Here is a 24,467-nt window from a genome sequence, read left to right as displayed (position 1 = left end):
GGAAAAGCTGAAGTGGACCATACTTTGTCTGTCATTAGCCACCTATGGTCCCACCAGATGGTGGGCCATATGCTCAAGATGATCCTACGGTAAGTATGAGCCTCATCCCTTTTTGACACTCAGGTGTCTCAGCTAGAGATAAACCCCCAGTAGATCTTGTATGTGAACGGAGCAGAATGATCCACCAAAACCCAGAGTCAACCGGAGCAACTCTTCCAATGGCACTCTCTCCAAAATCTGCAATAATTGTGTCCGATTTACGTACAGGCTCGTGAAGAACTTTGAAGCTAGCTGGCATTGCACCTTCGCCTAGCTTGAATCTATCTATTCTTTTCCCCCACCCTTGAAGATGTAGGGTTTTCAAGAGAAAGTTCTTAGGCTCTCCATTCATCAGAAAAGCCGGAGCACTGGGTACAAAATTTCGAACAAAAACCTGAGCAAATTATCAAACATGATCAAAGCAGTCTCAGAAAATTTCAAATCATGAGCCATAATTGACCAGATGGTAATGGATTTTCAACATTAAAAACAACTTACCAAACCTCTTTTTTACAATCAGCTACGAAGCACTGGACAGGCAAAACAGTACAATAACACATGGGCACGGTAATTTTAAAAAAACTAAAGATATGAGTATGGTAGGACACGGACACACGGTAATAAAAAATATTTTATATATTTCTTATATTAAAATATGCAATATAAACATGATCTAAAATAAGTTTCATTATCCATATTATTTCTGCCCAAATAAAAAGCCCTTTCTTAATGGGTCCATTCTTCATTCATGGCCCAATATAATAAGTAAAGAAATCATATTATAATAACTAACAACTAAAGAAAGCAAAAAGACCAACAGATAAAGAAGAAATTGAATATCTCTATGCCCTGGATATTTCTCCAATCTTCCCTTTTATGACTTTGACATCTCCTCTATCCTTCATCTTCTTTAACCTTCAACAAATTAACAGTCTTCAGTTTATGGCATTATCATCTCCTCTATCTTTTATCTTCCTCAACCTTCAACAAATTAAAAGGTGATGCTTCAATCTAGATATGAAATTTATCACTTGTGTGGTTTTATACTTCTGATTTATTTTTCGATGGACTTTACAATTCTCACTTCTTAGAGAAAAATTTAAGCAAAAAAAACTTTCCATGCCGTGTCCTTGCTGTTCCCTTGTCGTGTCTATTTTTTTTTTGTTTGGTGTGTCCAAGGACATCTGACACATATTCGCCACGTCGATGTCATGTCTGTGTCAGACTGATCCCATGTCATTTTTCCTTGACAATCAGTATTCTCTATTCATATAAAAATTCGTTCAGGTTTGGCTTGAAGTTTCACCCAATCAAAGTTCTCCAACTTGGATCAAGATATTTAGTATTAAATGATGTTAGCCCACATTTAGTATTAAATGATGTTTGCCCACATTCAATTAAGTTTAGAGTTTGCTAGTCCTTGTATTCTGGTTCAAGCTTTCCATCCATCACCAATTAATTATAGGTTGATGCTCAACACATGATCATAATCAATAATAAATGTCAATGTCATAGTTTATAATTTACACATATGCAATAATAATTGTCATAATTATCACCAAAAAAGGGTCCTACTTCATACTATGAGATGAGAACTTTACTTAATCATAGTTCAAAACTTCCTCAAATGCATGGTCATACGTGGTAATGGTACCAACTGGTTGGCCTCGAAAATACACCAAAGACCTCTTAAGAGCTTCCCATGCTTCAGCCACCATGAGGTGCGGCTCAAAAGAGTTTCTACCTGATGAAGTCGGAGTACCAAAACCTGACCTCCCATCGGGGAAGTACGTGATCATAATTGTCATAACCCCCTCTTGTGAGACCAATAGAGAGCTCACTGATTGACCTCTCATCAAATGATCTTTGCCTCTCTATGTTAAGCTTTGGCTTATCAAGGAGGTGCGAGAGATCATAATCATCCATTTTGGAGATTGAACAAGTTGAGCTCACATTTCTATGTTCCACCTCTGTAGTCCCATACATTTCTTTGTCTTTAATGCACAAAAACAAAAGTTTCAAGTTTCAGAAGAAGAGATCTACAGTTCAAAAAAAAAAAAAAAAACAAAGAATTAGAGCCCCAAATATTTTGTATAACAACAAAGCATAAACCCCAGAATAGCAATAAACATGCTTAATATAGGAACTGAAATGCTAAGACTACTTATAAAGCTGATGAAACAAAAGCCTTGCCTTGTTATCCATTCAACAACCCTTTTCCTTTTTGTAAAAGAGAAGAAAACAAAAATAAATTTAAAACCAAAACTTTTACTCATACATTACCAAGATGGTTGAAGGATAAGACGGAATTTTCCAACAACTAACGTCAATCATCATCATTATATTTATATATATATATGTAATTTTCTATTTGCAAGTTTTTTAAAAAATTATTTATTTTGTAAATTTTTAAGAAATTTACAGCATTATATTTGGCTATAAGAAAAAATAAATCAAGATAAAAAAAAAAGGAACAGATCAAGATACATACCAAGAAAAAACCAACAGAGTGTAACAAAAAAGGAAACAAAAGAAATAATAGAAATCAAGCCATCTAAAAAAAGAAAACCCATATCTGAAACTCAAGCTAAGAAATCAAACAAATTAATCAAAACACCCAGACATCGAAAAAGAAAGAAAGAGCTTTATATAAATAAAAAGGCAAACCCTTAAGAAAGCAAAAATGTCGAAGAAAGTGAATTCTTCGGTAACCCCAAGAGAGAATAACGACCGACGATTTCGTCGAAAAATGGTCGAAAAGATAAAGAGAGAAAATAAGAGGAAGAAGAGGCAAAGAAAATTTAGAAAATCGTGGGGATATGATATTTATAGAGTGAGAAGAAAAAGACTTTAAAAAAAATAAAAACAAAAACTTATTGTGATAACAGGCGTACTATAACCATGTCTTTCTCGCTCCTATGTAAGAACAAAAAAGGGGATGGGTTAAGTTTACCGGTAATTGCCGGTAAAAGTGCTTGTGAAATGTTCACGCTTTAGTAAACGACACTGTTTAGAAATGGCTCTAAGACCGTCTGATTTGGCAACTGGAAGTCTGGAACTGGACTTTTCAGTGGCCAACTTTTTTTATTAGTTTATGTTGGATTTCTTCTTTTTTTACCATACATTGATTTTGGTTAGGTAAAGTAACTCTGAATTTAATTTTGTAATTAATAACATTTCATTTTAATTTTAGCGTGCTTACGTTAAGTTTTTTAATATTTTTTTTAACTCTTGTTCACATTTAATTCTCTATTCTTACTTATTTAACTCGACTAGAAAAACATTATATGTCTCAATTTATTTTAAATTCATAAATTTTAAAAATTTAATCAACATATATTTCATCTAATTAATAATTAGTTGGTTTTCAATTTTTTTTATATAATGACAAAAAAATTTTTTAAATGTAAACAGAAAGTTCGAACTTCACTATATATTCTCATCTCTTATATCTTATTAAATAAAAAAATTAATTATAACCCTTTTAATCCTTGATTTATGTAATTAGGATAATAACTTTTTTGTCATGTAATTTTACTTATTTATATTTAAGAATCTGAACTAAGATCCTTAAAATACAATATCAAATTGTAATCATATATTATATCATTTTATGACGATAAAGAAATTAAATATTTTTAATTTCAAATTTTTAAATAAGAGTAAATGTAGTTTAGTCTTTAACTCAAAAGATATTTATATATGGAATATTATTTCCTATATATCATCAATAATGTTGATAGTATTTTTTATGTTTTATGCTATATTTGGATAGATATTAATAAAATAAAAGAAAAAAAAATTTAAAGGAAAGAAAATAGTATATGTATTCCTATTTGGATAGTTAAAATTAATAAAAGAAAGAAAAGAAAAAAAATTCTGATAACTATTATTTGGATAAATAGTGAAAAGGAAAAGAAATAATTTATTATAATATTTTTTCAACTATAACCTTTTTTTATAAAGTAACATATAATATACAAATATATCTTTATATTACCTAACTTGTATAAATAAATCTTTTTAAACAAAATTGAGCATGTTTAATATGATAAGATATATTAGCTAGTTATTTATTTACTCTTAATTTTGTATTTAATTCAATCTTTTAATTTATTCTGACAATAATTTGGCTTATTTTGTTATTAAGATTTAAAAAATCATAAAATATTTATAAACTGTGATATTGCATAAAATACTCAAAAAAAGAAATTATTTTTGTAGAAAGTGTTAATTATATAATCAAATCCAATGTCATAATAACATAGATATAATAGTCTTTTTATAAAAATAAAATTTTTTGAACTTTCCTTTCCTTAGCTTTTCTCCTAAATTGAGATATTAAAAAAAATTAGGATTACAAGAGAAATCAAAAGTTATTGAGTTTCTACCTCTTTTCTTTCCTTTAAATTAAAAGTTTATTCAAACAAAAAAATGGTTTTTCTATTTCCATTACTTTTTTTATTTTCATTTATTTTTTTTCTTTCCTTCATTTCAATCCAAACGTAGTGTTAGTTAGAGAAAGTTTGTGTGAAGTTGTTAAAGGTTGTATAGCTTAAACTTGTAACTAAAAAGCACAATAAGGGATGCCAGAGTTGGTTTTTAAGAAGCACTTCTTAACTTAAATTAGTGGAATACATGAGGAAAAGCAAGGAAAATGGTGAGGTGTATTAAGAAAGCTTCAATGGAGGGAAAATGTTTAAATGTGGAGTATGTGTATTGTCTTACGTACCTGGACTCATCTTTATCTTATTATGAGACAAGAGGTGGTGATTTAATTGAGATAGTTAACAGTTAATGGAAAGCATATGTGAAGCTTGAGGAGGATTCACGTGGATGACTATAAGCCACATTTAATCATCCTAAGCAGGCACGGGCTATATTTAATAATCCTAGATAAGTTGGAGGTTAAGTGTTCAGTTTTGATATGTTGCCTTGATGGGATATCGGTGGAGATGTTAGGCAAATCTTTCTCTTGGCGAAGGGTGAGCCATTTTTTTAGGCATTGATGATGTAGCAACTTTGGTGTGCATTCCCTAGGCAATTTGAAGGTTCGATCATGTTGACTAAGATTGATCAAGTAAATGGACGTAATAAATACAATTTTCAAACTTTATAAACAGTTTTATTTTTGTAAAAATAAAGAAAGTGGAATTAAAAATTATCATGTATCTTTTATAATATTAATTTATTAATATTTTTAAATATTCTTTAATGGGATATGACGTTATCCTTTAATCATGCAAGTGTAAATCAAGTGGCTTCATAAATGAATACATTTCTTTTAAATATTAGTAAATAAATTTTTGCCAAGAAAATGCCTAGAATAATCAATAACAAATAATCTGTGCCTAGACCCAAAAAAAGGCTAAAGGACGAATCGAACTCACAACCTTATGGTAAACATCTGTACGATCCAAAGGATTTGATAAGCTTAATATTGAATGAATTTTTGTAGAAAATAAATTTCATAAGTCAAAAATTTTTGTCTACATATTAAAGGCGTTTCTTGTAGACAACACCTTCATTAATCTTATATAATTTTTTATGACGTGATTATTGAAGGCGTTGTCTATCAAAAATACGCCTTAACTATTCATTGAAACTTTTAATAAAAAATATTTAAGGTGTTTTAGTCGAGAAACGCCTCTAATATCAAGTCTTGGATGGCATTTATAAGTAACAACACCGTTATTTGAATATTTAGTGGCGTTTGGATAATAAACACTTGAAGTTTTATAAAAACACGGAAGCTAGCGACATTTGTAAGTGAAAGGCCACTACAAAACTACTGCTAATACGCCATTTTGCTGTAGTGTTAGGTATATTTAAATAGTAAATTTTGATCTAGGAAACCAGAGTTTAGGTTCGAGAGTATGGTTACACGTGGGGAAGGTTATAGCACTCCCACAGCGCCCATCTAAAAAATTGTACCAGTTGGATTTTAGATTATCCAAGCCTTGATCATATTTATGATTTACTAGATAATTTAATATTAAAAATATATCTTAAAATTATTCCAATAGTTTGGTAGCAATTTAAGATAATTCTCTTATCTCATGAGTGTTCATGGAGACTAGTGTCCCACTTTGAAAAGGCTTCGTCGTCAAATTTATTAATGTACTTTTATTCATAAAAAATTAGTAAAATCTCCTAATAGTTTAGTAGGACTTATTTTGAGACAGATCTCTCAATAGTTTGGTGAGATTTTATTGTAAAAAGATTTGTAAAAATTTTGTCAATCTTATTAAGTCTCCTAATAGTTTAATAAGACTTAATTTAAAAAGTAATCCTTCAATCGCTTGGAGGATGAAAATATTTTTTATTTTTTTTAAACTGATTTTACGAAATTTCTCAATAGTTTGGTGGATTTTGTAAAATTCAAATCCATAAAAATTCTCAAATAGTTTGGAATGATTCATGAATTTATTTGAAAAGATTTTTTATTTTTACTTTTTTTGTAAATAAGTAAAATGAAACTCATAAAGAAAAAAAATCACAATAATAAGTAATGTATTTTTTCCAATTTAAAATAAGAAATAATAAGAGTAAATAAAAATAAACAAAATAAGAAAAATAAAGTCAAAACAAAAAATGGAGTGAAAATAGGAAGAAAATACCTACGATCGAGTCATGGCAAAACACACAGATTTAGATGCCTCAAATTTCAAGCTTTTCTTCAAAAGTATTTGAGTATGCCTCTCTTTCTAAAATGATTATTCTTCTGTCTTCTCTCTAACTAATTTTCAAAAATTAACAAATAAATCTCAAAACCTGATAGAGAATTTTCAAAAACCCAACAAATTATCTAGAAAGCTAAAACCAAGAATCCCTAAAATACAGAAGCTTACAGAAATTCAAACTCAAAAACACCAAATCTCAATTCTAGAAAATCGAAACAAATCAAATCCCGAACCTAAAACCTCTTAGTTACTAAACAAAATTTTCTCTTTTCTCTCAAGAGTTTCTACATAATCTCTTTTTCTCTCTATCCCCATTTACTTTGATCACAGATTTATATAGGAATTCATACTCAATCAATTTCCCTTAAATCTTTGATTTTATTTTATTTTCGTTTTAATGAAAATGGATTTTGAAATCAAATTCCAAAATCTCTCCCTATCAATTTAATGTGAATTGATTATAGAATTAAATTTCGACAATCTCTCCACATCATTTTTAATGCCAATTAATTTTGGAATTAAATCTAAAAAATCTTTCAAATACGATTGAAGCTTAATTTCGAAAAAATATTTTCGAACAAGATGATGTGTCTGTAAAAAATGCATAAAGCAAAATAAATTCTTATGTATTTCATCAGCATAAGTCATCAAGTAAGAAGAAAATTTTGAAGAATGCAGAAAGATCCATTTTTAAATAAAAAAATGGAGAAAAGGATAGCTAAAAAGATTTATAGGGAAGCATGAATGCAACCACATTAATAGAATAATAAAAAAGTGCTTGCCTAAATTGACAATCAATAGGCAGATATGATTCCTAATTCAGATACGAATCATGTCCTTGATGAATATGTAACACCTTCAATTTCGCATTAGAAGTTTGTAAGGATCTACAGAAAAAATATATATATATATATATGTATAGAGACTTAAGTGTAACAATACTTACAAGCCACTTTTTGTGGACAAAAACTGAGAAACCCATTTGGCTAAAACATACAATACCCCATAAGTCGTGTCATCATTATAGAATCACATAAAGAACATGTTTGTCTCAAACATTAAAAATGAGTCTATTAACAAATATTTCCTAGAACTAAACAGATGAAGACGAAGGAAGACCTTCACTAATATTTCACTTACAATCAATATATGGATCCGATCAACCAAAAGAACCATTTTCTTAAATCGTTTCATTTCGAAAACATATAATTGGACTTAGAATAATAAACTAACGAGAATCAGAAGTTGTATCACCGCCACCATCTAAGCCACATTGTTCTTGTCTATTCTATCATGTGACAGCCTAGCAAACAATGCTACACAAACTATTAAAATTATTTATCTGTAGCTCCTTTTCCACTGGTTATCCCACATCTGCCATGAAATGTCATTCAAAACTTTATTATACGGGAATATTACAGCACTTTTGAGATCTGGCGATCAATTTTTACTTGGGATATTAGTATCATATCCATGAAAGTAAAAAAGACAAACACAAACTAACTAGATCCTATAATTTCTTAGCAACAATACGGTATTGATATATTTGGTTCTACTTTATGGTGGAGATGGAAATACTGAAGTGGACCATACTTTGTCTGTCATTAGCCACCTATGGTCCCACCAGATGGTGGGCCATATGCTCAAGATGATCCTACGGTAAAAACTCAAAATGGAACCTTATAGCTTTTCATACAAAGTTAATAGAAATAGACATGGGTCCGAAGCCGAAGAACTCATTTATGTTCAGTACAGCAAGATTTAGTTCTCAGAAGTCAAAATTATTAAAATCAGATTATATCTAATAAGATTCTCCCAGAACTATTTTATTTGTACCAGATAACGTTACTCATGTACAGTTATGTTGGGAATATTTACTCAAATCCCATAAAAGATTTGTTTGAGATTTATTAGAGATTTGTTAGAGATTTGTCAGATATTGCTTGATGGACAAGAAGACTTGCAAAAGAAGAATTCCAAGAGAAAAAAGATTCTTAATAGGTAAGTTTGATTTGCAATAGAAGAATTCTAACAGGAAAGAGATTCTTAATAGGCAAGTTTGACTTACAGGAGAAGAATTCTAAGAGGAGAACGATTCTTAATGGGCAAGTTTGTATGGTTATAAATAGGTGAAGTCTCTACAGGGTTACGTATGATAAAAAGATGTAAGAGAGTTGTAGGGTTTTATGGGATAGACACCCTATAGGAGTATTGAGGCTTTACGTCTTATGGGTGTGTGTGTATGTTTGTGAGTGGACTAGAAGAGACTGAGAGGGTCCACATAGGTATGATGTATGGGAGCATATGAGTATGTATTTGGTTATGTTGAAAGGGTGTACAAGGGTTTGGGTTTGTGTTTGTTTGAGTTGAGAATACTTCATAGGATTAGAGGAGATTGAGAGTGTCTTATAAGTATTGATTGTTGAGTATGTTTGTAATTCTCTACAATTAGTGGATCTTTTTTCTCATCTGTGGATGTAGGTCAGCTGAACCGAATCACATTAAATTGTTGTCTCTTGTGTGTTTGATTTATTGTTTGATTTCACTTTCGATGGTGTGATTGGATTGGAGGCTTTTAGCCCAACAAATGGTATCAGAGCTTGGTATTAACCCAACAAATGGTATCAGAGCTGTGGTGTTCTCCAACAAGTGGTATCAGAGTTGTGGTGTTTTTCAATAAGTGGTATCAGAGCTGTGGTGTTCTCCATGTGAAAGAGTTAAAAGTTCGAGATGTGGGAAGAGCTAAAGGTTTCAGATGTGAGAAGTGCATGGTTTGAGACATGGGAAGAAGCAAGTCCAGAGGAGCTTGATTCAAGAAAAGAGTTCGAGTTCAAGTTTTGAAGATTGATGATTGGTTTGTATGAAGCGTGAAGACACAAGAGAAGATGATTGTGAGACTTTCATTGCAGGTGGAGCCAAGCATATCTAGCATGAAGACAGATGATTAATGGAATTTGAGTCAAGGTGGAGATTGTTGGGAATATTGACTCAAATCCCATAAAAGATTTATTTGAGATTTATTAGAGATTTGTTAGAGATTTGTCAGATATTGCTTGATGGACAAGAAGACTTGCAAAAGAAGAATTCCAAGAGAAAGAGGATTCTTAATAGGTAAGTTTGATTTGTAATAGAAGAATTCTAAAAGGAAAGAGATTCTTAATAGGCAAGTTTGACTTACAGGAGAAGAATTCTAAGAAGAGAGGGATTCTTAATGGGCAAGTTTTTATGGTTATAAATAGGTGAAGTCTCTACAGGGTTAGGTATGAGAAAAAGATGTAAGAGAGTTGTAGGGTTTTATGGGATAGACACCCCATAAGAGTTTTGAGGCTCTACATCTTATGGGTGTGTATGTTTGTTTGTGAGTGGACTAGAAGAGACTGAGAGGGTCCACATAGGTATGATGTATGAGAGCATATGGGTATGTATTTGGTTATGTTGAAAGGGTGCACAAGGGTTTGGGTTTGTGTTTGTTTGAGTTGAGAATACTTCATAAGACTAGAAGAGATTGAGAGTGTCTTATAAGTATTGATTGTTGAGTATGTTTGTAATTCTCTACAATTAGTGGATCTTTTTTCTCATCTGTGTATGTAGATCAGTTGAATCGAACCACGTTAAATTTTTGTCTCTTGTGTGTTTGATTTATTGTTTGATTTCGCTTCCGCTGGTGTGATTGGATTGGAGGCTTTTAGCCCAACAAATGGTATCAGAGCTATGGTATTAGCCCAACAAATGGTATCAGAGCTGTGGTGTTCCCCAACAAGTTACGCAAAGCCAAAAAAGCAATTAAGGCGTACAATGTATTGTTGGTAAACTATGACGATTTCACACAAATATTCATATAATATTAATGATATGAAAAAAATTGAATTTATTTGCTTGAATGACTTCCCAAGCCATTAGGAGATTGGCTATAAAATCAATAGTAAATTGGTCTAAACAAACATATAAATTACATCAGTTGAACCATCAATATAAATCACATCATGTTTGTAAAAACAGCATACTACTAAATTCAAACCGAGGACCAAAATTTCTAAAGGTCATGCTGCTCCATTCTCTGTCACAAAGCTGTAATAATAAATTACTATTGGCCATTATTTGTTCCATTAATAATCCATCTTATACCCAAATTCCAACTTTCATAAAGTTCGATATTTTAAGTTTCTCAAATGCTTTGCATGTCTCACATTAAAATAACTATAATATTGGCAAGGAAACTTACGTATATAAGCAGATGAGTACACATATGCACAAAATAAAGAGAAAGATTAAGATTAGAAAAATAGCTTACCATTCCTCTCAAAGCTCAAATATGCTTCCTGCATAAGTTAAAACTTTTAAAATTCATAATTTTTTCATAAGTTGAGCCAAATGATTTCTTTTTTAAAAATTAAGCTTTTTGTTTGTAATAAAATACATGAAACTTTTTTAAAGAGTAAAAATAAAATATAAAGATTTGAAGAATAATACAAATTCGTAAATCTTTTCTATTCATAACATTTAAATGTATAGGGTAACTAATCTTTATAATTTTTCTAAAAAAAAATAATCTCACTCAATATCTTTAAAATAGCAGTACTCATTATAAAAGGAAATTAAAGTGGCAAGTCGGTCACATAGCTAAATTATTTCTTGTTATGCAAGTTAGGTTATTACTTGGTTAAACCTGTATAAATAAACCCATGCGCTCAGTCTTTGTTTATCAACCACTAAAGACGCATAGAAGTGCTGTACAAATTTTGGTGTCCTTGGCTGATTTTTTGTTTTCTCACCATGGAGGATAATGTATTAATGTCAAACGCAACAGAGGCGAAGAAAACAAGAAGCAGCCGAGGTCGTCAACGAATTGAAATCAAGAAACTGGAAGACGAAAGCAAACGTCAAGTCACTTTCTCCAAACGTACAAGAGGGTTGTTCAATAAAGCTAAAGAGCTTTCCACATTGTGCGGGGTAGAAGTTGGTATCCTCACGTTATCAAAATCTGGAAGAGTATACACCAACGATAATGTGGAAGCAGTTCTTGATCGATATCTAGTCAAGTCATCTGGTCAGGTAATTATTCATGGATAAAGCAGAAAGAAGTTAAAGAAGATATTAGTGGTGGGTTTTGGTTGGATCAACCGATTGAGAACATGGGTCTGGTGGAACTGCTGGAATATGCGATGGCGCTTAATGACTTGAGAAAAAACGCAGAGGCTAGAGTGGAGGAGCTGAGCATTCAAAAATCTACTTATTTATGGCAATATGTTGCTGATCAGGAATTGAACAAGGACCGAGATTTCTGAAGGTCATGCTGCTTCATTCTGTCACTAAGCTGTAATAATATATTACTATTGGCCATTATGTTTTCTATTAATAATCCATCTTATATCCAAATTCCAATTTTCATAGAGTTTGATATTTTAAGTTTCTCAAATGCTTTGCTTGTTTCACATTAAAATAACTATAAGATTAGCAAGGAAACTTACGTATAGAAGCAGGTGAGCACACACACATGCACAAAATAGAGAGAAAGATTAAGACTAGAAGAATAGCTTACCATTCTTCGATCAATCATAGAGCACCCATCAGCGCAAAGTAGGGCTGGAAATGTATCATATTCTTCCGATAGAGACAGAGTAAGTATGAGCCTCATCCCTTTTTGACACTCAGGTGTCTCAGCTAGAGATAAACCCCCAGTAGATCTTGTATGTGAACGGAGCAGAATGATCCACCAAAACCCAGAGTCAACCGGAGCAACTCTTCCAATGGCACTCTCTCCAAAATCTGCAATAATTGTGTCCGATTTACGTACAGGCTCGTGAAGAACTTTGAAGCTAGCTGGCATTGCACCTTCGCCTAGCTTGAATCTATCTATTCTTTTCCCCCACCCTTGAAGATGTAGGGTTTTCAAGAGAAAGTTCTTAGGCTCTCCATTCATCAGAAAAGCTGGAGCACTGGGTACAAAATTTCGAACAAAAACCTGAGCAAATTATCAAACATGATCAAAGCAGTCTCAGAAAATTTCAAATCATGAGCCATAATTGACCAGATGGTAATGGATTTTCAACATTAAAAACAACTTACCAAACCTCTTTTTTACAATCAGCTACGAAGCACTGGACAGGCAAAACAGTACGATAACACATGGACACGGTAATTTTAAAAAAACTAAAGATATGAGTATGGTAGGACACGGACACACGGTAATAAAAAATATTTTATATATTTCTTATATTAAAATATGCAATATAAATATGATCTAAAATAAGTTTCATTATCCATATTATTTCTGCCCAAATAAAAAGCCCTTTCTTAATGGGTCCATTCTTCATTCTTGGCCCAATATAATAAGTAAAGAAATCATATTATAATAACTAACAACTAAAGAAAGCAAAAAGACCAACAGATAAAGAAGAAATTGAATATCTCTATGCCCCGGATATTTCTCCAATCTTTCCTTTATGACTTTGACATCTCCTCTATCCTTCATCTTCTTTAACCTTCAACAAATTAACAGTCTTCAGCTTATGACATTATCATCTCCTCCATCTTTTATCTTGCTCAACCTTCAACAAATTAAAAGGTGATGCTTCAATCTAGATATGAAATTTATCACTTGTGTGGTTTTATACTTCTGATTTATTTCTCGATGGACTTTACAATTCTCACTTCTTAGAGAAAAATTTAAGCAAAAAAAACTTTCCATGCCGTGTCCTTGCCGTTCTCTTGTCGTGTCTATTTTTTTTTTTGTTTGGTGTGTCCAAGGACATCTGACACATATTCGCCACGTCGATGTCATGTCTGTGTCAGACTGATCCCACGTCATTTTTCCTTGAAAATCAGTATTCTTTATTCATATAAAAATTCGTTCAGGTTTGGCTTGAAGTTTCACCCAATCAAAGTTCTCCAACTTGGATCAAGGTATTTAGTATTAAATGATGTTAGCCCACATTTAGTATTAAATGATGTTTGCCCACATTCAATTAAGTTTAGAGTTTGCTAGTCCTTGTATTCTGGTTCAAGCTTTCCATCCATCACCAATTAATTATAGGTTGATGCTCAACACATGATCATAATCAATAATAAATGTCAATGTCATAGTTTATAATTTACACATATGCAATAATAATTGTCATAATTATCACCAAAAAAGGGTCCTACTTCATACTATGAAATGAGAACTTTACCAAATCATAGTTCAAAACTTCCTCAAATGCATGGTCATACGTGGTAATGGTACCAACTGGTTGGCCTCGAAAATACACCAAAGACCTCCTAAGAGCTTCCCATGCTTCAGCCACCATGAGGTGCGGCTCAAAAGAGTTTCTACCTGATGAAGTCGGAGTACCAAAACCTGACCTCCCATCGGGGAAGTACGTGATCATAATTGTCATAACCCCCTCTTGTGAGACCAATAGAGAGCTCACTGATTGACCTCTCATCAAATGATCTTTGCCTCTCTATGTTAAGCCTTGGCTTATCAAGGAGGCGCGAGAGATCATAATCATCCATTTTGGAGATTGAACAAGTTGAGCTCACATTTCTATGTTCCACCTCTTTAGTCCCATACATTTCTTTGTCTTTAATGCACAAAAACAAAAGTTTCAAGTTTCAGAAGAAGAGATCTACAGTTAAAAAAAAAAAAAAAAAAACAAAGAATTAGAGCCCCAAATATTTTGTATAACAACAAAGCATAAACCCCAGAATAGCAATAAACATGCTTAATATAGGAACTGAAATGCTAAGACTACTTATAAAGCTGATGAAACAAAAGCCTTGCCTTGTTATCCACTCAACAACCCTTTTCCTTTTTGTAAAGGAGAAGAAGACAAAAATAAATTTAAAACCAAAACTTTTACTCATACATTACCAAGATGGTTGAAGGATAAGACGGAATTTTCCAACAACTAACGTCAATCATCATCATTATATTTATATATATATATGTAATTTTCTATTTGCAAGTTTTTTAAAAAATTATTTATTTTGGAAATTTTTAAGAAATTTACAGCATTATATTTGGCTATAAGAAAAAATAAATCAAGATAAAAAAAAAAGGAACAGATCAAGATACATACCAAGAAAAAACCAACAGAGTGTAACAAAAAAGGAAACAAAAGAAATAATAGAAATCAAGCCAGCTAAAAAAAGAAAACCCATATCTGAAACTCAAGCTAAGAAATCAAACAAATTAATCAAAACACCCAGACATCGAAAAAGAAAGAAAGAGCTTTATATAAATAAAAAGGCAAACCCTTAAGAAAGCAAAAATGTCGAAGAAAGTGAATTCTTCGGTAACCCCAAGAGAGAATAACGACCGACGATTTCGTCGGAAAATGGTCGAAAAGATAAAGAGAGAAAATAAGAGGAAGAAGAGGCAAAGAAAATTTAGAAAATCGTGGGGATATGATATTTATAGAGTGAGAAGAAAAAGACTTTAAAAAAAATAAAAACAAAAACTTATTGTGATAACAGGCGTATTATAACCATGTCTTTCTCGCTCCTATGTAAGAACAAAAAAGGGGATGGGTTAAGTTTACCGGTAATTGCCGGTAAAAGTGCTTGTGAAATGTTCACGCTTTAGTAAACGACACTGTTTAGAAATGGCTCTAAGACCGTCTGATTTGGCAACTGGAAGTCTGGAACTGGACTTTTCAGTGGCCAACTTTTTTTATTAGTTTATGTTGGATTTGTTCTTTTTTTACCATACATTGATTTTGGTTAGGTAAAGTAACTCTGAATTTAATTTTGTAATTAATAACATTTCATTTTAATTTTAGCGTGCTTACGTTAAGTTTTTTAATATTTTTTTTAACTCTTGTTCACATTTAATTCTCTATTCTTACTTATTTAACTCGACTAGAAAAACATTATATGTCTCAATTTATTTTAAATTCATAAATTTTAAAAATTTAATCAACATATATTTCATCTAATTAATAATTAGTTGGTTTTCAATTTTTTTTATATAATGACAAAAAAAATTTTTAAATGTAAACAGAATGTTCGAACTTCACTATATATCCTCATATCTTATCTCTTATTAAATAAAAAAATTAATTATAACCCTTTTAATCCCTGAGTTATGTAATTAGGATAATAACTTTTTTGTCATGTAATTTTACTTATTTATATTTAAGAATCTGAACTAAGATCCTTAAAATACAATATCAATTTGTAATCATATATTATATCATTTTATGACGATAAAAAAATTAAATATTTTTAATTTCAAATTTTTAAATAGGAGTAAATGTAGTTTAGTCTTTAACTCAAAAGATATTTATATATGGAATATTATTTCCTATATATCATCAATAATGTTGATAGTATTTTTTATGTTTTATGCTATATTTGGATAGATATTAATAAAATAAAAGAAAAAAAATTTTAAAGGAAAGAAAATAGTATATGTATTCCTATTTGGATAGTTAAAATTACTAAAAGAAAGAAAAGAAAAAAAATTCTGATAACTATTATTTGGATAAATAGTGAAAAGGAAAAGAAATAATTTATTATAATATTTTTTTAATTATAACATTTTTTTATAAAGTAACATATAATATACAAATATATCTTTATATTACCTAGCTTGTACAAATAAATCTTTTTAAACAAAATTGAGCATGTTTAATATGATAAGATATATTAGCTAGTTATTTATTTACTCTTAATTTTGTGTTTAATTCAATCTTTTAATTTATTCTGACAATAATTTGGCTTATTTTGTTATTAAGATTTAAAAAATCATAAAATATTTATAAACTGTGATATTGCATAAAATACTCAAAAAAAGAAATTCTTTCTGTAGAAAGTGTTAATTATATAATCAAATCTAATGTCATAATAAAAACATAGATATAATAGTCTTTTTATAAAAATAAAATTTTTTGAACTTTCCTTTCCTTAGCTTTTCTCCTAAATTGAGATATTAAAAAAAATTAGGATTACAAGAGAAATCAAAAGTTATTGAGTTTCTACCTCTTTTCTTTCCTTTAAATTAAAAGTTTATTCAAACAAAAAAATGGTTTTTCTATTTCCATTACTTTTTTTATTTTCATTTATTTTCCTTTTCTTTCCTTCATTTCAATCCAAACGTAGTGTTAGTTAGAGAAAGTTTGTGTGAAGTTGTTAAAGGTTGTATAACTTAAACCTGTAACTAAAAAGCACAATAAGGGATGCCAGAGTTGGTTTTTAAGAAGCACTCCTTAACTTAAATTAGTGGAATACATGAGGAAAAGCAAGGAAATTGGTGAGGTGTATTAAGAAAGCTTCAATGGAGGGAAAATGTTTAAATGTGGAGTATGTGTATTGTCTTACGTACCTGGACTCATCTTTATCTTATTATGAGACAAGAGGTGGTGATTTAATTGAGATAGTTAACAATTAATGGAAAGTATATGTGAAGCTTGAGGAGGATTCACGTGGATGACTATAAGCCACATTTAATCATCCTAAGCAGGCACGGGCTATATTTAATAGTCCTAGATAAGTTGGAGGTTAAATGTTCAGTTTTGATATGTTGCCTTGATGGGATATCGGTGGAGATGTTAGGCAAATCTTTCTCTTGGCGAAGGGTGAGCCATTTTTTTAGGCATTGATGATGTAGCAACTTTGGTGTGCATTCCCTAGGCAATTTGAAGGTTCGATCATGTTGACTAAGATTGATCAAGTAAATGGACGTAATAAATACAATTTTCAAACTTTATAAATAGTTTTATTTTTGTAAAAATAAAGAAAGTGGAATTAAAAATTATCATGTATCTTTTATAATATTAATTTATTAATATTTTTAAATATTCTTTAATGGGATATGACGTTATCCTTTAATCATGCAAGTGTACATCAAGTGGCTTCATAAATGAATACATTTTTTTTAAATATTAGTAAATAAATTTTTGGCAAGAAAATGCCTAGAATAATCAATAACAAATAATCTGTGCCGAGACCCAAAAAAATGCTAAAGGACGAATCGAACTCACAACCTTATGGTAAACATCTGTACGATCCAAAGGATTTGATAAGCTTAATATTGAATGAATTTTTGAAGAAAATAAATTTCATAAGTCAAAAATTTTTTGTCTACATAATAAAGGCGTTTCTTGTAGACAACACCTTCATTAATCTTATATAACTTTTTATGACGTGATTATTGAAGGCGTTGTCTATCAAAAATACGCCTTAACTATTCATTGAAACTTTTAATAAAAAATATTCAAGGTGTTTTAGTCGGGACACGCCTCTAATATCAAGTCTTGGATGGCATTTATAAGTAACAGCACCGTTAATTAAATATTTAGTGGCGTTTGGATAATAAACACTTGAAGTTTTATAAAAACACGGAAGCTAGCGACATTTGTAAGTGAAAGGCCACTACAAAACTACTGCTAATACGCCATTTTGCTGTAGTGTTAGGTATCTTTAAATAGTAGATTTTGATCTAGGAAACCAGAGTTTAGGTTCGAGAGTATGGTTACACGAGGGGAAGGTTATAGCACTCCCACAGCGCCCATCTAAAAAATTGTACCAGTTGGATTTTAGCCCACATTTAGTATTAAATGATGTTTGCCCACATTCAATTAAGTTCAGAGTTTGCTAGTCCTTGTATTCTGGTTCAAGCTTTCCATCCATCACCAATTAATTATAGGTTGATGCTCAACACATGATCATAATCAATAATAAATGTCAATGTCATAGTTTATAATTTACACATATGCAATAATAATTTCATTGTCACCAAAAAAGGGTCCTACTTCATACTATGAGATGAGAACTTTACCTGATCATAGTTCAAAACTTCCTCAGATGCATGGTCATACGCGGCAATGCTACCAACTGGTTGGCCTAAAAAATACACCAAAGACCTCCTAAGAGCTTCCCATGCTTCAGCCACCATAGGGCACGGCTCAAAAGAGTTTCTACCTGATGAAGCCCGAGTACCAAAACCTAACCTCCCATCGGGGAAATACGTGGTCATAATTGTCATAACCCCCTCTTGTGAGACCAATAGAGAGCTCACTGATTGACCTCTCATCAAATGATCTTTGCCTCTCTATGTTAAGCCTTGGCTTATCAAGGAGGCCCGAGAGATCATAATCATCCATTTTGGAGATTGAGCAAGTTGAGCTCACATTTCTATGTTCCACCTCTTTAGTCCCATACATTTTTTTGTCTTTAATGCGTAAAAACAAAAGTTTCAAGTTTCAGAAAAAGAGATCTACAGTTCAAAAAAAAAAAAAAAACAAAGAATTAGAGCCCCAAATATTTTGTATAACAACAAAGCATAAACCCCAAAATAGCAATAAACATGCTTAATACAGGAACTGAAATGCTAAGACTACTTATAAAGCTGATGAAACAAAAGCCTTGCCTTGTTATCCATTCAACAACCCTTTTCCTTTTTGTAAAGGAGAAGAAAACAAAAATAAATTTAAAACCAAAACTTTTACTCATACATTACCAAGATGGTTGAAGGATAAGACGGAATTTTCCAACAACTAACGTCAATCATCATCATTATATTTATATATACGTAATTTTCTATTTGTAAGTTTTTTAAAAAATTATTTATTTAGTAAATTTTTAAGAAATTTACTACATTATCTTTGGCTATAAGAAAAAATAAATCAAGATAAAAAAAATGGAACAGATCAAGATACATACCAAGAAAAAACCAACAGCGTGTAACAAAAAAGGAAACAAAAGAAATAATAGAAATCAAGCCAGCTAAAAAAAGAAAACCCAGATCTGAAACTCAAGCTAAGACATCAAACAAATTAATCAAAACACCCAGACACCAAAAAAGAAAGAAAGAGCTTTATATAAATAAAGAGGCAAACCCTTAAGAAAGCAAAAATGTCGAAGAAAGTGAATTCTCTGGTAACCCCAAGAGAGAATAACAACCGACGATTTCGTCGAAAAATGGTCGAAAAGATAAAGAGAGAAAATAAGAGGAAGAAGAGGCAAAGAAAATTTAGAAGATCGTGGGGATATGATATTTATAGAGTGAGAAGAAAAAGACTTTAAAATAAAAATAAAAACAAAAACTTATTGGGATAACAGGCGTACTATAACCATGTCTTTCTCGCTCCTATGTAAGAACAAAAAAGGGGATGGGTTAAGTTTACCGGTAATTGTCGGTAAAAGTGCTTGTGAAATGTTCACGCTTTAGTAAATGACACTGTTTAGAAATGGCTCTAAGACCGTCTGATTTGGCAACTGGAAGTCTGGAATTAGACTTTTCAGTGGCCAACTTTTTTTATTAGTTTATGTTGGATTTGTTCTTTTTTTACCATACATTGATTTTGGTTAGGTAAAGTAACTCTGAATTTAATTTTGTAATTAATAACATTTCATTTAAATTTAGCGTGCTTACGTTAAGTTTTTTAATATTTTTTTTAACTCTTGTTCACATTTAATTCTCTATTCTTACTTATTTAACTCGACTAGAAAAACATTATATGTCTCAATTTATTTTAAATTCATAAATTTTAAAAATTTAATCAACATATATTTCATCTAATTAATAATTAGTTGGTTTTCAAATTTTTTTTTTATATAATGACAAAAAAAAATTTTAAATGTAAGAAGAAAGTTCGAACTTCACTATATATTCTCATCTCTTATCTCTTATTAAATAAAAAAATTAATTATAACCCTTTTAATCCTTGAGTTATGTAATTAGGATAATAACTTTTTTGTCATATAATTTTACTTATTTATATTTAAGAATCTGAACTAACACCCTTAAAATACAATATCAAATTGTAATCATATATTATATCATTTTATGATTATAAAAAAATTAAATATTTTTAATTTCAAATTTTAAATAGGAGTAAATGTAGTTTAGTCTTTAACTCAAAAGATATTTATATATGGAATATTATTTCCTATATATCATCAATAATGTTGATAGTATTTTTTATGTTTTGTGCTATATTTGGATAGATATTGATAAAATAAAAGAAAAAAAAATTTAAAGGAGAGAAAATGGTATATGTATTCCTATTTGGATAGTTAAAATTAATAAAAGAAAGCAAAGAAAAAAAATTCTGATAACTATTATTTGGATAAATAGTGAAAAGGAAAAGAAATAATTTATTATAATATTTTTTCAATTATAACATTTTTTTATAAAGTAACATATAATATACAAATATATCTTTATACTACCTAGCTCGTATAAATAAATCTTTTTAAACAAAATTGAGCATGTTTAATATGATAAGATATATTAGCTAGTTATTTATTTACTCTTAATTTTGTGTTTAATTCAATCTTTTAATTTATTCTGATAATAATTTGGCTTATTTTGTTATTAAGATTTAAAAAATCATAAAATATTTATAAACTGTGATATTGCATAAAATACTCAAAAAAAAGAAATTATTTTTGTAGAAAATGTTAATTATATAATCAAATCTAATGTCATAATAAAAACATAGCGATAATAGTCTTTTTATAAAAATAAAATTTTTTGAACTTTTCTTTCCTTAGCTTTTCTCCTAAATTGAGATATTAAAAAAAATTAGGATTACAAGAGAAATCAAAAGTTATTGAGTTTCTACCTCTTTTCTTTCCTTTAAATTAAAAGTTTATTCAAACAAAAAAATTGTTTTTCTATTTCCATTACTTTTTTTATTTTCATTTATTTTCCTTTTCTTTCCTTCATTTCAATCCAAACGTAGTGTTAGTTAGAGAAAGTTTGTGTGAAGTTGTTAAAGGTTGTATAGCTTAAACCTGTAACTAAAAATCACAATAAGGGATGCCCGAGTTGGTTTTTAAGAAGCACTTCTTAACTTAAATTAGTGGAATACATGAGGAAAAGCAAGTAAAATGGTGAGGTGTATTAAGAAAGCTTCAATGGAGGGAAAATGTTTAAATGTGGAGTATGTGTTTTGTCTTACGTACCTGGACTCATCTTTATCTTATTATGAGACAAGAGGTGGTGATTTAATTGAGATAGTTAACAGTTAATGGAAAGTATATGTGAAGCTTGAGGAGGATTCACGTGGATGACTATAAGCCACATTTAATCATCCTAAGCAGGCACGGGCTATATTTAATAGTCCTAGATAAGTTGGAGGTTAAGTGTTCAATTTTGATATGTTGCCTTGATGGGATATCGGTGGAGATGTTAGGCAAATCTTTCCCTTGGCGAAGGGTGAGCCATTTCTTTAGGCATTGATGATGTAGCAACTTTGGTGTGCATTCCCTAGGCAATTTGAAGGTTCGATCATGTTGACTAAGATTGATCAAGTAAATGGACATAATAAATACAATTTTCAAACTTTATAAATAGTTTTATTTTTGTAAAAATAAAGAAAGTGTAATTAAAAATTATCATGTATCTTTTATAATATTAATTTATTAATATTTTTAAATATTCTTTAATGGGATATGACGTTATCCTTTAATCATGTAGGTGTAAATCAAGTGGCTTCATAAATGAATACATTTCTTTTGAATATTAAGTTAAAGTTTGATTTCAGTCATTTTACTATCTTAATTTTCAGCTTTAATCTATTTATCCTATTTTTAATGAATTTAATCCTTACAAACTTTAATTAAAAATCAATTTAAGCACAATTGGTAACAATATTAAAATTTTGTCCTCATCTTAGATAACGTTGCATATTGGAGATGTCTTGGAGATGGACTAATCTTTTTGCTTTGTGGTATATATTTGTAAAAGAATAGTAGCATGGGTACATATTTCGTTCCTAATGTATTTAAATATGTACTTATATAATCTAATGTTATGATTTTAATTTAATGTAATAAAAAACATAAATTTGATTTTATTTTTTTAGCTAAATTGAAAGTTTACTTGGATATTATATTTTTTACAAATTTATTTTAACAATATATATAACTTACAAATATATACATGTTTAAGCAAAATGAATCCCAAGTCATTCCATTGAAATAACTTACAATTAAATGAATATTTCAATTTACCATTTTCTAATTTTTTTTAATGCAAATGAATAGATTTTTTTTCAACAATGGAGGATTTTTTAACAATAATTTTTTATCATTATTATAGTTCTTATTTTTATTTATTTATGTAATATAATTACTAAACTCCTTGATTTTAAATTAACAAAAAATACTAATATGAAAAAAATTAAATATAATATTAGGAATTATAAATCGCAAACAAAAACCATTAACTTAGGTTTGGAGTATGACTAAAGTGGTTAAAATGAATGAGAACCCAACATCGAGTCTTAAAAGTCATAACATGCCTAATTCACCTCTTATGAATTTAAAAATATCAACTTCATCCCATGAGATAGGTGTCAACAAAGGAGACCACATAGTTAACTTTTATTTATAAGATAGATAGATATTTTATTGTAATTAAATAATAACTTTTTAAAAATTATAAAAAAAAACGTTTTTTGTATTTTATTGAAAAAAAAAATTTTTTTGTATTAAGGTATGCAATATTGTCCAAAAATTTATATTATCATGTCAAGTTATCAACAAAAATGCCATGCGGTTGAATTTATTACAGAAAATAATGTTGTTATCAATTATTTTTAGGTCTATATGCACAGGTTAAAGTAGTTAAATTACTATTTAAGTAATGAATTTTGCATTTAATATACTACTTTCACTAAATTCAAAAACATACAATACAATAATTACAAATTTATTTGGAATAAATTGGGATCAAGGGTTGCAAAATTTAATCCTCCATATAAGAAGCTTTTTCATCCCTTCAGTCATGTTTGACACATAAAATAATAGAGAGGATAGGATAATAATCATTTTATATCATATTTGGTTTGTAATAATCATTTTATATCATATTTGGTTTATATCTAAACAAAGAGATAAGATTGTAAGAATGATTAATCATTCTCTTAGCATAAGATGATTCAATATTCCCCCAGTGGAGAGGATTATTTTTAATCCATAAGATTAAATTTACAAGTCTAAATATACCCATAAAATCTATATTAATAATTTAAATTGTATAAACTTTAAGAAAGGATAATTTTGATAAATAAATAAATTATCCTATCCTAACCCTTGCATACATCCCATAAAATATGATGACATTATTTAATTTAATCCCATAAATCTAAAGATCTACATTAACTCGGCCAACTTGACTTATCATCTCCTGATTAGACCCCAACCTGTCAGGTCAAGTCGTTGTTAGCTCTAAACCTGACTTTCAAAGCTCAAGGCATACAAGCCTAACATTTTCACTTTACAAGTATAAGTAGCCCCTTCATACTATGTATGAACATTTAATTTATTTCTCTCTTTTTAAGATTTCATTCATTCTCCCTTTGTTATTGAGTACTGACTTGAGAGTTAGAGCAAAATTACCCGAAAAATGTCAACCTTTACTTCTAATCGACCTCTATCCTTATGATTTTAGGTTTTTAGCCTCATCGGGCAACTCGACATAAACAGTGAGATTAGGGTTTTAGGTTTTGGGGATAAGATTAGGTTCTTTTGGTTTTGAGAATATCCAAAAAGATTTGAAAATTTTGTTTTGATTATAGAGATTTATTAAAGAGGAATTTACAACTTTAGATCTAGACCTATTGATTTATAGATGTTTTTAAGGAAATCTAGTCTTATAAAAATGAAGATAAGGTCCAAAGGAGTTTAAAGATGGTTTTTGAAAGAAAATTGATGCAAACAAGCAGTGGTAGTGATGGTGGACAGTGACAAAAAAGGTGACTGATGTCAAAATCTGGAAAAAAAGTTATCATTTTTGGATTTTGTTTGAAG

At 29.8% G+C, this 24,467-nt stretch overlaps 1 protein-coding gene and 2 pseudogenes across 1 annotated transcript; 1 reads left to right on the top strand and 2 right to left on the bottom strand.

Moving 5' to 3' along the window:
• LOC111283730 (putative alkaline/neutral invertase F) overlaps nucleotides 1-24,467 on the bottom strand; it is a 135,287-nt pseudogene that overhangs the window by 57,579 nt on the left and 53,241 nt on the right.
• LOC111318485 (alkaline/neutral invertase CINV2-like) lies at nucleotides 1,990-14,340 on the bottom strand. The gene is made up of 5 exons (XM_089758457.1): nucleotides 14,102-14,340; nucleotides 13,892-14,058; nucleotides 12,262-12,684; nucleotides 11,014-11,041; nucleotides 1,990-2,078 (listed from the first exon to the last, which is right to left on the bottom strand). The coding sequence occupies exons 1-5, from the start codon at nucleotides 14,274-14,276 to the stop codon at nucleotides 2,065-2,067; spliced, it is 807 nt and encodes a 268-aa protein (XP_089614583.1). The 5' UTR covers nucleotides 14,277-14,340; the 3' UTR covers nucleotides 1,990-2,064.
• LOC111318486 (agamous-like MADS-box protein AGL61) lies at nucleotides 11,097-12,175 on the top strand (annotated as a pseudogene).

The sequence above is a fragment of the Durio zibethinus genome, chromosome 3 (genome assembly GCF_047325235.1).
Source record: "Durio zibethinus cultivar Kanyao isolate XHJ-2024 chromosome 3, ASM4732523v1, whole genome shotgun sequence".
Classification (NCBI taxonomy): domain Eukaryota; kingdom Viridiplantae; phylum Streptophyta; class Magnoliopsida; order Malvales; family Malvaceae; genus Durio; species Durio zibethinus.
Note: the sequence above shows the minus strand (reverse complement) of the source record. Positions and strands in the feature narration are given on the sequence as shown.

What these genes read in the sequence shown, in the direction of transcription:
- LOC111318485 (XM_089758457.1), bottom strand. Translation starts at nt 14,276, where the DNA reads ATGTATGGGACTAAAGAGGTGGAACATAGAAATGTGAGCTCAACTTGT. An exon ending in TATTGGTCTCACAAGAGGGG is followed by an intron (nt 14,059 to 14,101) that starts GTTATGACAATT and finishes ATGGGAGGTCAG; the next exon opens with GTTTTGGTACTCCGACTTCA. An exon ending in AAGTTTTGAACTATGATTTG is followed by an intron (nt 12,685 to 13,891) that starts GTAAAGTTCTCA and finishes TAATTTGCTCAG; the next exon opens with GTTTTTGTTCGAAATTTTGT.